The sequence below is a fragment of the Puma concolor genome, chromosome D3, assembly GCF_028749965.1.
Source record: "Puma concolor isolate L17-30 chromosome D3, mPumCon1.1.hap2, whole genome shotgun sequence".
NCBI lineage: Eukaryota > Metazoa > Chordata > Mammalia > Carnivora > Felidae > Puma > Puma concolor.
The window spans coordinates 69,119,046-69,131,837 of NC_141678.1; the positions used below are offsets into that span (position 1 = coordinate 69,119,046).

The window sequence follows — 12,792 nt, forward strand, 5'->3', positions numbered from 1 at the left end:
AAGGCGAACGGTGAGATTTAATGTGCTGGACTTTACCTAGAAGCGACTCCGGACAGAACCCGGCCCTTACCTGGCCCCCTGCCCCTTTGCTGGGAGGCCCTGTTCTGCCTCAGTGACAGGATGCACGAGGCGGAAGCCCGTCCAGTCTGGCCAGGAGAGCAGCCCAGATTTGCTCCAGAGACTTTAAATGCTGTCTCCCTGCATTTAACCCCTGCCTGACTACCTCATTCTTTCCAGGACAAAGGGGGTTTCATCAGTGAGCCCTGATCCAGGGCCGGAAGCATGACCTCGAGCATTGCAAAAACCTGAGCTGCTGTCCAGGACCGGTCCTTCACTGGGGAGTAGGTGTGCAGCAGGTGAGCCGACAGAGGCCCGAGTCATTACACTGGCATTTAGGGAGATATGGGCTGAGTCCCTAGAGATCCAGACTGTCTGGATCTGGGGTGTAAGGGAGTGGGCAGGTAAGGAAGCTCACTCACAGTCACATGTGCTAGTCCATCTGACTCCCCCAAACATTAGAGACCTCAGCAAAAACCACAAGCTGCTCGTTCCCAGGCAGAGGAAGGTGACACAAAAACACGGCAACAGCCACCCGGGTCCCAAATTCCCAGTGTCCCATCGCCACTCCAAGCCAGACAATAAGGACTTGTTCACAGGTATCTGATGAACAAGATGAAGCAAACTTTCCTAAGCTCCTTGCTTTGAGCCTAAATTTACTACTTGGACGGAGCCGGAACCACATTTTCTGATTAGATAGATATTTTTGAAGACTCTTGTCTCTCTGAGGCAATCCAAGACGTCTGCAGGGACCAAAGAGAAGGAAGAGACAAGTTCCCGGAGTGGCCGCTGACCTCCCATCACCCAGAAGTGGCAACCAGAAGCTACACAAAGGAGAGCCTGCAAAGGAGTTGGCCTCCCTTAGGCTGGTGGGACGGCGTCTCTCCAATAAGCATGACTCTACGCAGCCAAGAGTTGGGGCTCCCTCAACTCCCCCCAACAAGCCCCGCGAGACACGTCAGTACCTATGTCACCACTGCCTCCCAGCTCCTTCCTTGAAATCCACAGTGGCGTCTCTCTTGAAGTTTAAAGAAGTACAAAGTGTTGGCCTCCAATCCGTGTCCCAACCCAAGGAAGCACTGACGGCGGAGGCCCAGCCAGCTCCAGACATTAATACATACAGGAGGAGGCTGAAGGATGGGTCTATGGCTGAACAACCCAGAATCTGCAGGCGAGACGGTGCTCCTCCATCCTGCCCAAACCAGGACAGCAGACGAGCTAAACGAGAGAGCCCCACCGGGGACTCCAGATGGAGGCTGCAAACATGGCGGCTTCTAGCACATGCTTTTGATCACCAGGGAGACGGTGAAAGCTCCGGGGGCAAATCCTTCCCGCTCCCATCACCACTGAGCCGAACGAAGAAGCTTCCCCTCAACAGCAGACCTCTCCAAAGGTGGGTCTTCCTGGGCCAGGACACAGACACTCCAGCAGCAAGGGCTTATTCTGGAGATGCACGCCTTTGAAAAGGCACTGTCCGCCCAGAGCTTAACTAAGCGCTGCCAGATCCCAGTTCAGACCCAATGCACCAACACTCCGCCCCCGACCCCCAGAGTGCATACCCTGCCGTCCGCCTACCCCTTGGCCCATCCCACAGCCTGCCTGCGGGCACCTGCCTGCTCGTGTGTTCTGTGCACGGGATCGGCTATCTGTACGTCTGCAGCACACGCGTGCGCACACACGCACACACCAAACCATGCACCAAGCAATCCATCTGTCTCAGAGAGCCGGCTGTCAGAAATGAAAGTACAATCTCCTGGAACCGAGTCACAGCCTTCTAAAAATGTGCCGTTTTTCCCAGACTGAGGAAACTTGCAGGGGTGGGGTATGTTTCCCTGCAAGTCCCGGAGGCCTGGGCCTGTCGCCTCCCCGGCCAGACCCAAGCTGCAAGGCTGGAACTTCAAGTGCAGCCAGCGGGCCTGCTCCCAGGGCTCCCACCCGCCCACTCCCCTTCCTCGCACGAGAGGGAAGGGCCAGCCTTGGAGTCACCCCGGCAGTTCAGGAGGGGAATGCCTTTGAGCACACCCCCACCCCCACCTCCGAGGCACCACATTTTCACATTTGGCTGTTTTTTCTTTCCCTTCTTCCCTTGCCAAGAGAATCAAGCCCTGGCTCCCGCTCCCGACCTTCCTCCCACCCTAAACTGAGCCCCATTCATTAAGCCCGCTCTCAGCCAGGGCAGGACAGGAAGGAAAACAGCACACAGGGCCTGTGAAAGAGACACTCAGAGAGGTTATTTCAAGGGGGAGGAGGGGGCAAATCCTTCTGGGCGCGTTCACCGCTCCCCACCTTGATGCCCAGTGCCCCCCCCCCTTCCTGAAGCAGGCTCCCACCTTCCAGCCTCTGCTAACCCCTTCCCCCACGCAGCCCTGTCCCACTCGGCTACGTCTCCACAGCCCCCACCAGCCTCACCCTCCAAGGTGGACACACCCAAGCCAACCCCCCCCCATGGAAAGATCAACTTGGGAAGGACGAGGTCTGGGCTCTCTCCATCTGCAAAACCCTCGTCCTGGACCCGGGCCATTAAACCATCTTTTCGGGGGCACTCTCGCCACAAAGGGTGTATTCCTGGGTTTCTCTGTGCCCATCGCCTCCCCTGACACCCCCCAAACCACTGGGCGCCAACCCAAAACTCAAGTTCCTTCAATTTCCCCCCACAGCACGTTATTAATAAGCTGTTCCAACTCCGAACGGAAAGAAGAAAGAGCTCAAACTTTGAAGCCTTGGGAATTAGTAAATTAAGAGCTAAAATTCAAAACAAATGCTCTTTCATGTGGAGGCCCCCTGGTCTTTTTCTTTTTTGCAGTTTTGTTAAACCCTTCGATCCCTTCAGAGACAACCACTCCTCCTCCCAAGCAGCGCCTCAGTAATCTAAATGGTTGCAATTACCTTGGGGGGGCGGGGAGAGCAGTTAATAATTGTTTTACTCACCCCCCCCCCCCCCCGCCCCGTCCCGTCCCGTCCCGGTTTCTTTCTAGGACTGGAATGGCTTTGGGAACAGAAAGCCCACCTAACTCAAATAGGGCTGCACGGGGCCGAGGAAGGAGATGCTCGGCTTGGTGTCGTCATTTCCTCCAGCAGACAAGACAGACAAGATGTTATCAATAAGACAACCCTTCCGAAAAGCCCCCTTTCAAAAGCTACCACTTCCCTTGCTTATTTCATGTGGTTCAAAAGGGCTGGGGCTCCTCCCTGCACATTCAGGATTTAAAAAATAAACCCATCGAACAACATCCTGAGTGTGTTATTTTGCCCAGACCCTCTCCTCTTCTTGGCCTTCTTTCTTTCAGGAACTTTCTCAGCCTTAGAAAGCAGAAAAGACGCAGTTCACCCGTTCCAGCATGTTCTCCCTCCTCCACCGCCCGCGGTCCCCCCGCTCCTCCCCACACACGATGCCCCCGCCCCTCGCCGGGTCCCTCTTCTTCCTGCCCACTTCTCATTAGGAGCTTTGTGTAAACAATACCCTCTGCGGCAGATAAGTCAAGAGTATATATTGCCCTGAAATAAAAACAAACAAGGGTCTTCCTAAAGGCGTCCTCAGCAAGCTCCGTTCCTGGACAGGAGAGCCTGGGAGGGGCTGGCCAGGATGAGCATGACCATGGCCTTAGAGGCAGCATCCAGCCAATAAGAGGTCACCTCACAAAAGAGGGCACACCACAGCAGCCCCCCCCAGACGGTTCCATCTGAGCCGCCATGCTCCTCTGCCAACGTCCCAGAGGCAAGCAACGACAAATGCACGGAACCCTGGAATTTCTCCCCTACCCATACCCCCCCCCCAACCGGGTGACTCTCCCTCTTGCTTTAGCTGGCTCCTGGAAAATCCAGAGACGGCACACTGGGTGGGAAAATCAGGTAGAAATAGGATGTCTTTTGAAAAAGAGGAAAATGCTTCCTACTTACGTTGCTAATGAGCTCCTACAAGTTTATGACTCTCTTCTCATGCCCCTCAGGGGCAGTGATGCTCAGGCTACCTCCCTCATTCCCATAACCCTCCAGCACTGGCATTCCAGACCTTCCCTCCCGGGTAGCACTGCCAAGTCTCTACTGTCCTCAGTGCCTCCATCCTGTGGCTCCCGTCTCCGGATACGCGCTACAGAATCCTGCACTAAAGCTAGACTGGGAATTAAAACCTGCACAGAAGCATCAAGGACATCTGCGTTGAACTCCCACCCTACGCCTGGGATCTGTCTTCAACGGGTTCCCAAAAGGTGGATCGATCCCCTTTCAAGGCACTCCATGCACTAAGGGCAAGTGCAAGAAAGAGCTTAAGCTTAAACCCATGAACTAATGCCAAAGTCACCGAGCGGAAGCCCCCAGAGCCAGTAGCTGCTTTAACAATAACCATGAAACACAGCATCATGCCAGTCCCCAGCTGGCCCCCACTTCCTCAACAGAGCAGGCCCAGGGTCCTGATGCGTAAGGGACTGCAGAATGGCGAGCTCAAGGGCCAGAGTCACCACGGATGCATCCAGTTCAAGCACATAAAAGTGAGAATTAATTCCAGACCAGCTGGGGTGGCAGAAGGCCACCCCGATTCCTCTCGTCTCCAGTCATTTCAAGAGGTCTTGAAACTGCCAGGGAAATAAGAGAAAATGTCTCACCTGAAAGCCCCCCAGGGGCCAGATAATTCGTTCCCCCTGTTTCAGCGGAGGAAGGCACAGCATCTGGACAGTCTGCTGTGGATGTGAAAAGGAGAGAAATAAATACACAAACAAATAAATAAAAACACCAAGATTAATTTTTAAGCACATTCTAAACAGCATTAAAGAGAAACCACACATTCCAAACAGCTGACTCCCCACCGCGATGCTGATTATTAATGGTCTGCTCAGGCTTCGCTGCCCATCAGAAGACAGACCACAGCACCTTGTCACCGGTCTGGGCTCTGGGCAGCCAGTTAATCATTAGTCAAGTCAGGCTCGATCGCAGACTGGCTGGAATTTCTCTTTTATTGCAAGTCCCCCATTGAGGAAACCAGGTAGTTCCCAAGGTCAAAGGAAGCCTGGGCTCTGCTCTCAACCCCCAAGGTGAAGCCTTCCTGTAGATCCAGGGGCCTCTCTGCCACTCCCATAGACCAGTGTCTCCCTCATCTTGTTAGACTTCCCAGTTCTTCAGGACTTTCTCAAGACTGCCCTTGGGCTGAAGGGACTTTTTTCTCTTTTAACTAATGTATCAGAAGTATAATGAGGCATACAAATCTCAAGGACAACCCCATGGTGGGCGCCTGGGTGACTCGGCCGGTTAAGCGTCCGGTACTAGATCTCGGCTCAGGTCGTGATCTCGAGGTTGATGGGATCGATCCCGGGGTCGGGCTCTGCCCTGTCAGCACAGAGCCTGCTTGGGATTCTCTCTGTCTCTGTCTGTCTGTCTGTCTCTCTTTCTCTTTCTCTCTCTCTCTCTCTCTCTCTCCCTCTCTCTGCCCCTTCCCTGCTGGTGCTCTGTCTCCCTCTCAAAATAAATAAACATGAAAAACATTTTTGAATTAAAATAAAATAAAAAGAACCCAATGAATCTTACTCATGTGCACATCTGTATAAAGCCACCGGCACATCAGGACCGAGAACAAGGCTCCCAGCTGAAGGGGAAACGTTCTACCTCCTTCTAGGCCTGGTCCAAACTCCTCTCTGGAAACCTTCCCGGGCAGCCCCAGACCTGCAAGGCTCCCTTGCCCTTGGTTCCTATAAAATTTTTCTGGCATCCGGCACTTGGAATTCCCTTCTGCCGACTTTGCTCATCTTTTACCTTCAGATCCTGTAAGCCCTAACCAGCCTATAAGCTTCTCTTCAATGTTTCTGTCACCCTCAGGTGCTTAGCACAGTGACCTAAACGCTAACGAGGCTAATGACAATTCTAGCTGAGAAACAGACTCCACAACCTCCCTCCGAGTAATTAAACCAAAACCTAATGCCCACGAAACACAACTCATTAGCCCCATGAAACAAAAGTACACAAGACCCTGAAAGCTCATCATGCATCACTGCCAAGGCCAAACTGAGGGCCATAGTGAGAGGCCAGCTCCGGAAAGGGGCTTCGTGGCTCCACTGCAAGCACACTGGGTTAGACGGTTCAATTCCCGTCCCCCAACCACCCCAGGTCACCAGCAGGATGAACCTGGGGTGTGTTCTACCAGTTTCCCATTGGAACCACTTGGCCACGCTGGCAAACAGGAAGCCAATGGAAAGAGAAGCCCGGAGGCAAGTAAGCCCATTTGGAATCCTTTATTTAGTAGCCCAGCAGCAGCCTTCATTCCCCAATAAAAGGCGGGGGAGGGACTGAGCATGGCCTACCCAGGGCCCCCAAACCACGTCTGGATTTCTGCTGCCTACCCCTCCAACTCTGAGATTCTCTCTCTAATCCCAGAACCTTCCGTCTCCCGCATTCTCTCTCAGGCTGGAAGAACAACTTTTCAAGAATTCTCAACAGGAGCAGAGGGGAGGAGTGGGGGCCATAGGCAGAACAAGAGAGAAAAGACTGTGTGCGTAATCTCATTTTATCAGGATAAAGTGTAATTCCTAACAGGAATATACAGTTTTACAGGAGACACTTAATCAAATGGAAAACAATAGGGGAGCAGAAAATGGAAGCTGCTTGTTAAATGGTGTATACCCTGCACTTTTTAAACTACTTGGATGGCCTTCACCATGTTCGAGAGATAGGTTTTACCTACCCACAAGCGGAAGACACCCCCACATTAAACAGGAGGACGTATCCACGGCCACTGCCCCCTGCCTTCCTCCGGCTTTGGCTGGCTGAATCCCAGGGGCAAAGTGGGTTTCAAAGGAAGAGCCTGGCATCTCAGGGCAGAGCTGGGACCACATTCAAGGTGTCAGCCTGTCTCAGATCAAAGGTAAGCCAGCTCCGGCAACCACAAGCGTTTTTATGAAATGGTGCTCTGCCCTTCTGCAGAGCCTTTGATCTCAAGAGGGATTTACAAACATTAATTAGGCCTCCCCGCCACCTCTGTGAAGTACTAAAGTATACCTGTTGGACCCGCACCTTGGTAAACTGAGGCGTCACTGACTAGCCCAGGGGGCCACCCAGTGAGCTGGGCCGTGAGCAAGAGTTGAGCGCTCATCCAGCCCATCCCACAGCTCTCCCTCCCCAGGGGCCCAAGTCCTCACTCTTCCCTGCAGGTAGTTAGGCCCAGACGGCCTCAGCATCCAGACTGGCCTCCTCAAGCTACTGCAGGGCTCGTAAAGGTCCAAGAGGCCACACCCCCAGCCCTCACCCAGAGACAGAGGTCCAAAGCCAGTGTCTCAGCCTCTGCCCGTGTCCCCAGCTCTCCAGGGCCCAGGATGCACACACTCTAGGCTCTAGGCCATTCCTGGCTCTTATCCACCGTTAAACATTACCAAGCACCCAGTAAGTGCTGGGTTCTCTGGGAGAAAAAGACAATCCTTGAAGACGCAAGCCTGGGGACCAGCCAAGGAATGAGCTGTGCAAGGAGCACAAGGTGAAGGGGCTGGGGATTCTATTCCTCTCACCAAGAGAATGGTTCCAGGAGAGCTCAGATATTCTCGTCAACATAGCTCTGAGCTTCCCAAGAGCCACCGGGGCCCAAGGAGCCCCAGCCCCGCTCCCCCAACCACACGCTCAATGTCCCAGCTTCTGCCCCAATCCACAGCTCCCATGAACCCTGGATAGAGCACAATCCACTGCATGGGAATCATCCACATTTTCAGGCAGGCACATCATTAGGCCTGTAGAATGAATGAACGAGCCAATAAATGAGCAAATGAATGAATCATCTAACTCTTAACTCTTTGATCAACTAGACTTACAGAGGCCCAGAAAAATTAGGAGACGGTGAGTTAAGAGGTAAAAGCAGGCAGGCCTAGATCCCAGACTTCTCAACTACCCTTTGGAGGCTTGATCTACCAAATGGGTGCTGGTCACCTGGGACCCTGGCCTAAGCAAATACAGTGTCCCCAGCAACATCCTCAACTCCAGCCATTCTGGGAAGTCTTGCACACCATCAGATACAGAGGACACAGGGAGCAGGGCCCACATAGCAACCCCTCAGCATCCCCCCCGCCCCCCACAACATAAGTTCTACTTTCGAACAGCATGTTCCTATCCCTTGCGGGAGAGGAAGGAGCCTTCTTGACTTCAGATAGTCACAAGTCACAGCCACCTTGCCCTTTGGTTCAGGTATGTCTAACCCTTCCCGGAAGATCCTACTGGTTTGGGACCGCCTAGCACCCAGGTCCCTTCCCCAGTTCCCTTCCCACCACCTCTTCCCAAGCTGGAGACTTCACAGAAGGGATTCCCTTCGTTGTGTAGCCAGTTAAGATTTTAACAGCTGTCCATTATAAAACCTGGCTCCTGGTTCTCACCTAGTCACCCCAGACCAAAACTTCAACCTGGGGCTCACACACTCAAGAAAGCAAGCAGCTGATCTGAATTTCCCAGCCAAGTACTCTCCTCCCATGTACAAGGTGAAGACGAAAAGCGGGGACAGCATCCCATCTGTGTGTGTGACCTCAACGGCCCTGGCCCTGGCCACAGCAGCCGGCAAAACCGGCCCCAGACCTGTCCCTAGCCCCACGGTTCCCAGACCTGGCTGCCCTCCAGCAAGTCGGGACAGTTCCTTCCACAGGGGCATGGCCTGTACCACCTCACGTCCTTCCACGACAGGGCCTTTTTTCATTCCCTTTCTTGTTTGGTTTTAAACAAAACGTTTTGGGTGAGTAACCAGCTGTTTGAGTTTCCGATTGGCAGGTTAATCACTTCCTATTGGCTGATCTGGAAAACTTTTTCTCCCCCTTGGAAATGGCACATTCCTGTCTTTGTGGCTTCTCTGTTTACACACATTTTGCTACCTAATGTCAACACTTGCTAATGAATAAATATATCACTCCACTCACTGCAAATGAGGTCCTGGCCTGGCAGAAGGACCGCCTGAATCCTGCGAACAGATTTATCCTGATATCTCTGCAGGAAACCCGGGAGAATTGTGGCCCTTCTGTTCTACAGTTTTAGGAGGTTTCTGGGAGCATTTATTCACCCCTAGCAATCTTTACTCCTGGGGCCAAGGTGACTGGTCTTTCTCTCTTGCAAGGAATCCCTCCAGATTGGAAGGCTACAGAAGGAGAAACAAAAACGGGGCAGGCGGGGATGGCCCCTTACAGGGCAAACCTCATGAAAGAATTCTGGGTCCTGATGCCAAAAGCCCAGTCAAGTTACATTCTTTGAGAAAACAGAGCTTGGGAATTTCAGTTAACGTTTGTTACAAATACAGAGAGCCGGTTATCTCCTCATTAATGACCATTTATCTGGTGTTTTGTAAATCGAAAGCAAAATATCACATGCTTTGCAGGCCACTTATTAGACAGGCACCGGGCAGGCAGCAACGCCTCCCGACTTCAGGGAGCGGCGGAGTCCCGGGGGGGCTGGCTGCAGAACATGGGCTTTGGTTACACCGTTCATTAAAGTATTTAATTTATGACAACGCCCCAGCAAAACTTTTAATTAGTGGGGGGAAAGGCCCAACAGCCAAAACTCATGAGGCGGAAGGACTTGTGAATTCCAAGACAGAAATGGGGCCCAACCCTTCACTTCTCCTTCTCCCAGAACCTTGGCAAAAGAAAGATGTCACAAGGGTTGCATTTTTCAGGCATCAGTATACAGGCCTGAAGACCGAGGTTAACAATCCGTACTCCTCAGCTAGGGCATCTCCCGCTGCTTTAAGAAGGCGCTCTGGGACAGTGGGGCCCATCCCTGGAGGCACTCCCAAAGCCCCGTTCTGCTGACCCCTGTGCCCCGTGGCACTGTTACCTCCACAGGATGAGCCCCTGCACTGCCAGCTAGAAGCTGAATACAGACAACCGCAACAGGGCTGGTGCCAGTCTCAAATGGGCTTTTGCTCTGGCCCTGGGCCATCTAGGGACAAAGCAACAGGCAGGCAGAGTTATGCTAAAAACCTGCATGGTCCCGAGCTCAAATTCTGAGAAAACGTGGGCCAGAGCTGACTAGCAGGTGTCAGAAGCACAGAACACCCAGCAGGACGCTGTTGCCTTTACTTCTCAGATTTTCTAAGCTCTTACTTCAAACCAAGACCTGCTCTGCACCTTTGAAACGGGCTTCCCTCTGTCATCAAATTATCCACTCTTCTCACTGATTCTTCTGGCACTCACAAAACTTTCCGAATTCTCCCATCAACCTGTCCTATTTGGCTCTCAAGACACTTCTTCGTGGATCAAATTCCACATGTTAAAGCCGAGCCAATTTGGTTACAGAGTGAAAATACACAAAAAAGGAACAAAAACATCTTTGCAAAAAAGAAAATCGTAGTAGATAGATAGATCTACACACACACACACACACACACACACACACACACACACACACACACACCCTCTCCAGCCACAACAAAAACAGAAAAATCCACCAAATTTCCAACAGAGGAAACCCAGAACCACCTCGGGGCAAGCCCAGCGCCTCCCCAAAGCCGCTGCCTAGACATAAAAAAATCCGCGTTCTAGAGGCTCCATTTCTAACTTGAGATAGGAAGGGTATTTTTAAAATCATCTACTCACCAGTTGGTTTGAGAAAATCCATCGGGTATCTGGAGTAAGGAGGAGGGGGAGACTCTGGAATTAAAAAAGTAAGAGAAAATAAAGGCCGAGCCATGAGAAAGAGAGATAGAAACTTATGATAACAGAGACATTCTTTTAGCCCAACTGTTTGTCTTAGCTGTGGGGGTTGGAGGCAGGGCCGCGAGGCGGTGATTGCCTTGATATTTAGCTGTCAGATAAACAAAAGAGGCCGCCTGGCGCCAGCCTCGGCGCTCAGCTCCTCCACGTCTGCAGCCGCCGCCGCCGCCGCCGCCGCGCTCCGCCGGCCCGGCTGGAAACCACCGGCTCGGGCCGCGCACTTCACAGTTCACGGGGCGGGGAGCGACAAAGCCCCCTCCCCGCCCCCGCCCCCCAGGGGTGCAATTCACCCCGCCCGCCCCCCTCCCGCCGCACCGCTGCACGCCCGCGCAGAAACTCGGGGATCCCCGTTCCCAGCCCACCCGGGAGACGCGCCCCAAGTGCGCTGGTGAACTTGGGAGGATCTGTGGGCGCCCGAGGTACATCCCCCGCTGTGCACAGAGACGTGGAGAAACGGGAAGCAACAGAGGAGGCTGGGAGGAAAAAGACGGGGAGGCTGGGGTCTCAGAGGTGAAGCCCAGGCCCTGGCGCAATAAAAGGGCAGCAAAGGCACAGAGGCGCTGGGGGCAGACCACCCTATAGTCCACTGTGTGCTTTACTGAAAGAAAGGAAAAAGTTGGGGACACCCAACTTCTGATCGCTTGCTCTTTTCCATCCTGGCTGGCTGGCTTGAGAGCGGGTATCCAGTCCTGCCTCCCATCCTAACCTTCTTTGCCCCAAGACCCCAGAGCTGTGGGGCCGGGGAGTATCCCGACCTGACTGTCCTTATTTACTAAAGGAGCAGAGACTTTCCAGCCTCTACAACTCGCTTCTCCCAACCTTCCTCGGCGGGCCTGGCCCGAATCCAACGCGGCCACACACCTCAGTGCTTTTCCGGGTGCAGGGGAGGCGTGACCCCCACTTGTCTCTGCACCGCCTAGCTGCTGTGGAAATGAAGGCATTTAAATTTTGAGCCGCGTGTCTGTGGAGTGCGTGCACAAGCTGTGCCCACAGCCCACCTCGGGGCAGCAGAGGAGGAAAAACTGGAAGGGAACCCCCAGGGAATGCCCTTGCAGATTCCCCTTGTCCTTTCTCTACTTTTGTCCCTAAAGGCTCTTCCCAGGAGGGGATGTACACCCCCCCCCCCCGGGAGAGGTGGCGGCTGCACACACATACACACACAGCCCGGGAGAGTGGGGGTTCTTCTACCACTTGCGCGCCAGGGGGAGGAGGCAAGAGGGTGGGCGCAGAATAACTTCTTACCTAGTTCGCAGAGTCGGCTAAGGTGATGGGGGTTGCAGCACACCAGCTCGGGGTTGATCTTCCCGTAAGATTCACAGCAACACAGCCTCTTGACTTCCGAGGAATGCCTGAGATCCGGCCACCTGAACACTTTGCACAGCAGGAGGGGGAGCGAGTAGGACGAGGGCGGCTGCGCGGGCTGCGAGCCGGCGGGCGCCCCCAGGCCCAGCCTGCAGTCCAGGCGACCGGGCAGCAGGAGGCACGCGGTGCGCGTACCGCCGCGGGACTCCACGGCCTGGAGCAGCAGCTCCAACTGCCGTTCCTTCAGTTTCTTGAGCACCGAGTGCGTGAGCGCCTTCAGATCCGCCTCGGCGCCCCCGGCCGCGCCGGCGCCCGTGGCTGGGGGGTGGGGATGGTGGTGACCTTTGGCACCTCTGACCGCCTTGCCCAGGCAGCAGCCAGCCCTGCCCGCGCCGCCGCCACCGGCCCCATGCGCCCGGCCGTCCGTCGCCCCTTCTCCCCGCAGCTCGCCTCCTCCTCCGCCTCCCCCCGCGCCCTCCTCCTCGTCCTCGCCGCCGGGCGCACGGCTCCTCCAGAGACGCCGGACGAGCGCAGATCGTTTGGTCCTGAACATGCGGGGCGAGGAGGCGAGGAGAAAAGTCGTTTGCCGGCTAAGGAGCGAACATGACCTCCGCACACCATGAAGAAGTCGGGCGCCGAGTTGGGGCAGCAGGCGCAGGCGACAGCAGCAGCAGCAGGGGCCCGGGCAGGAGCGGCGGCGGCCCGAGGGGCGCTCCGTGGCATGCGCCAGTCTCCCGGAGGCCGGGGCGCGCGCGGGGGCCCGGGGGCGCCCGCCGGGGCT

At 54.6% G+C, this 12,792-nt stretch overlaps 1 protein-coding gene across 3 annotated transcripts in view; it reads right to left on the reverse strand.

The window, feature by feature from the left end:
• SMAD7 (SMAD family member 7) overlaps positions 1 to 12,564 on the reverse strand; it is a 29,885-nt gene extending 17,321 nt beyond the window's left edge. Inside the window, exons 1-4 of one of the 3 annotated variants that reach the window (XM_086682933.1) lie at positions 11,952 to 12,564; positions 10,593 to 10,646; positions 4,656 to 4,730; positions 1,142 to 1,222 (exon numbers count right to left, since the gene is read on the reverse strand). In XM_086682933.1, the coding sequence (XP_086539059.1) occupies positions 1,142 to 1,222; positions 4,656 to 4,730; positions 10,593 to 10,646; positions 11,952 to 12,564 (823 nt within the window). The remainder of the gene's footprint in view (positions 1 to 1,141; positions 1,223 to 4,655; positions 4,731 to 10,592; positions 10,647 to 11,951) is intronic. The other 2 variants (XM_086682931.1, XM_086682932.1) reach the window with 2 other exon arrangements.
• Between the last annotated feature and the right edge of the window lie 228 nt (positions 12,565 to 12,792).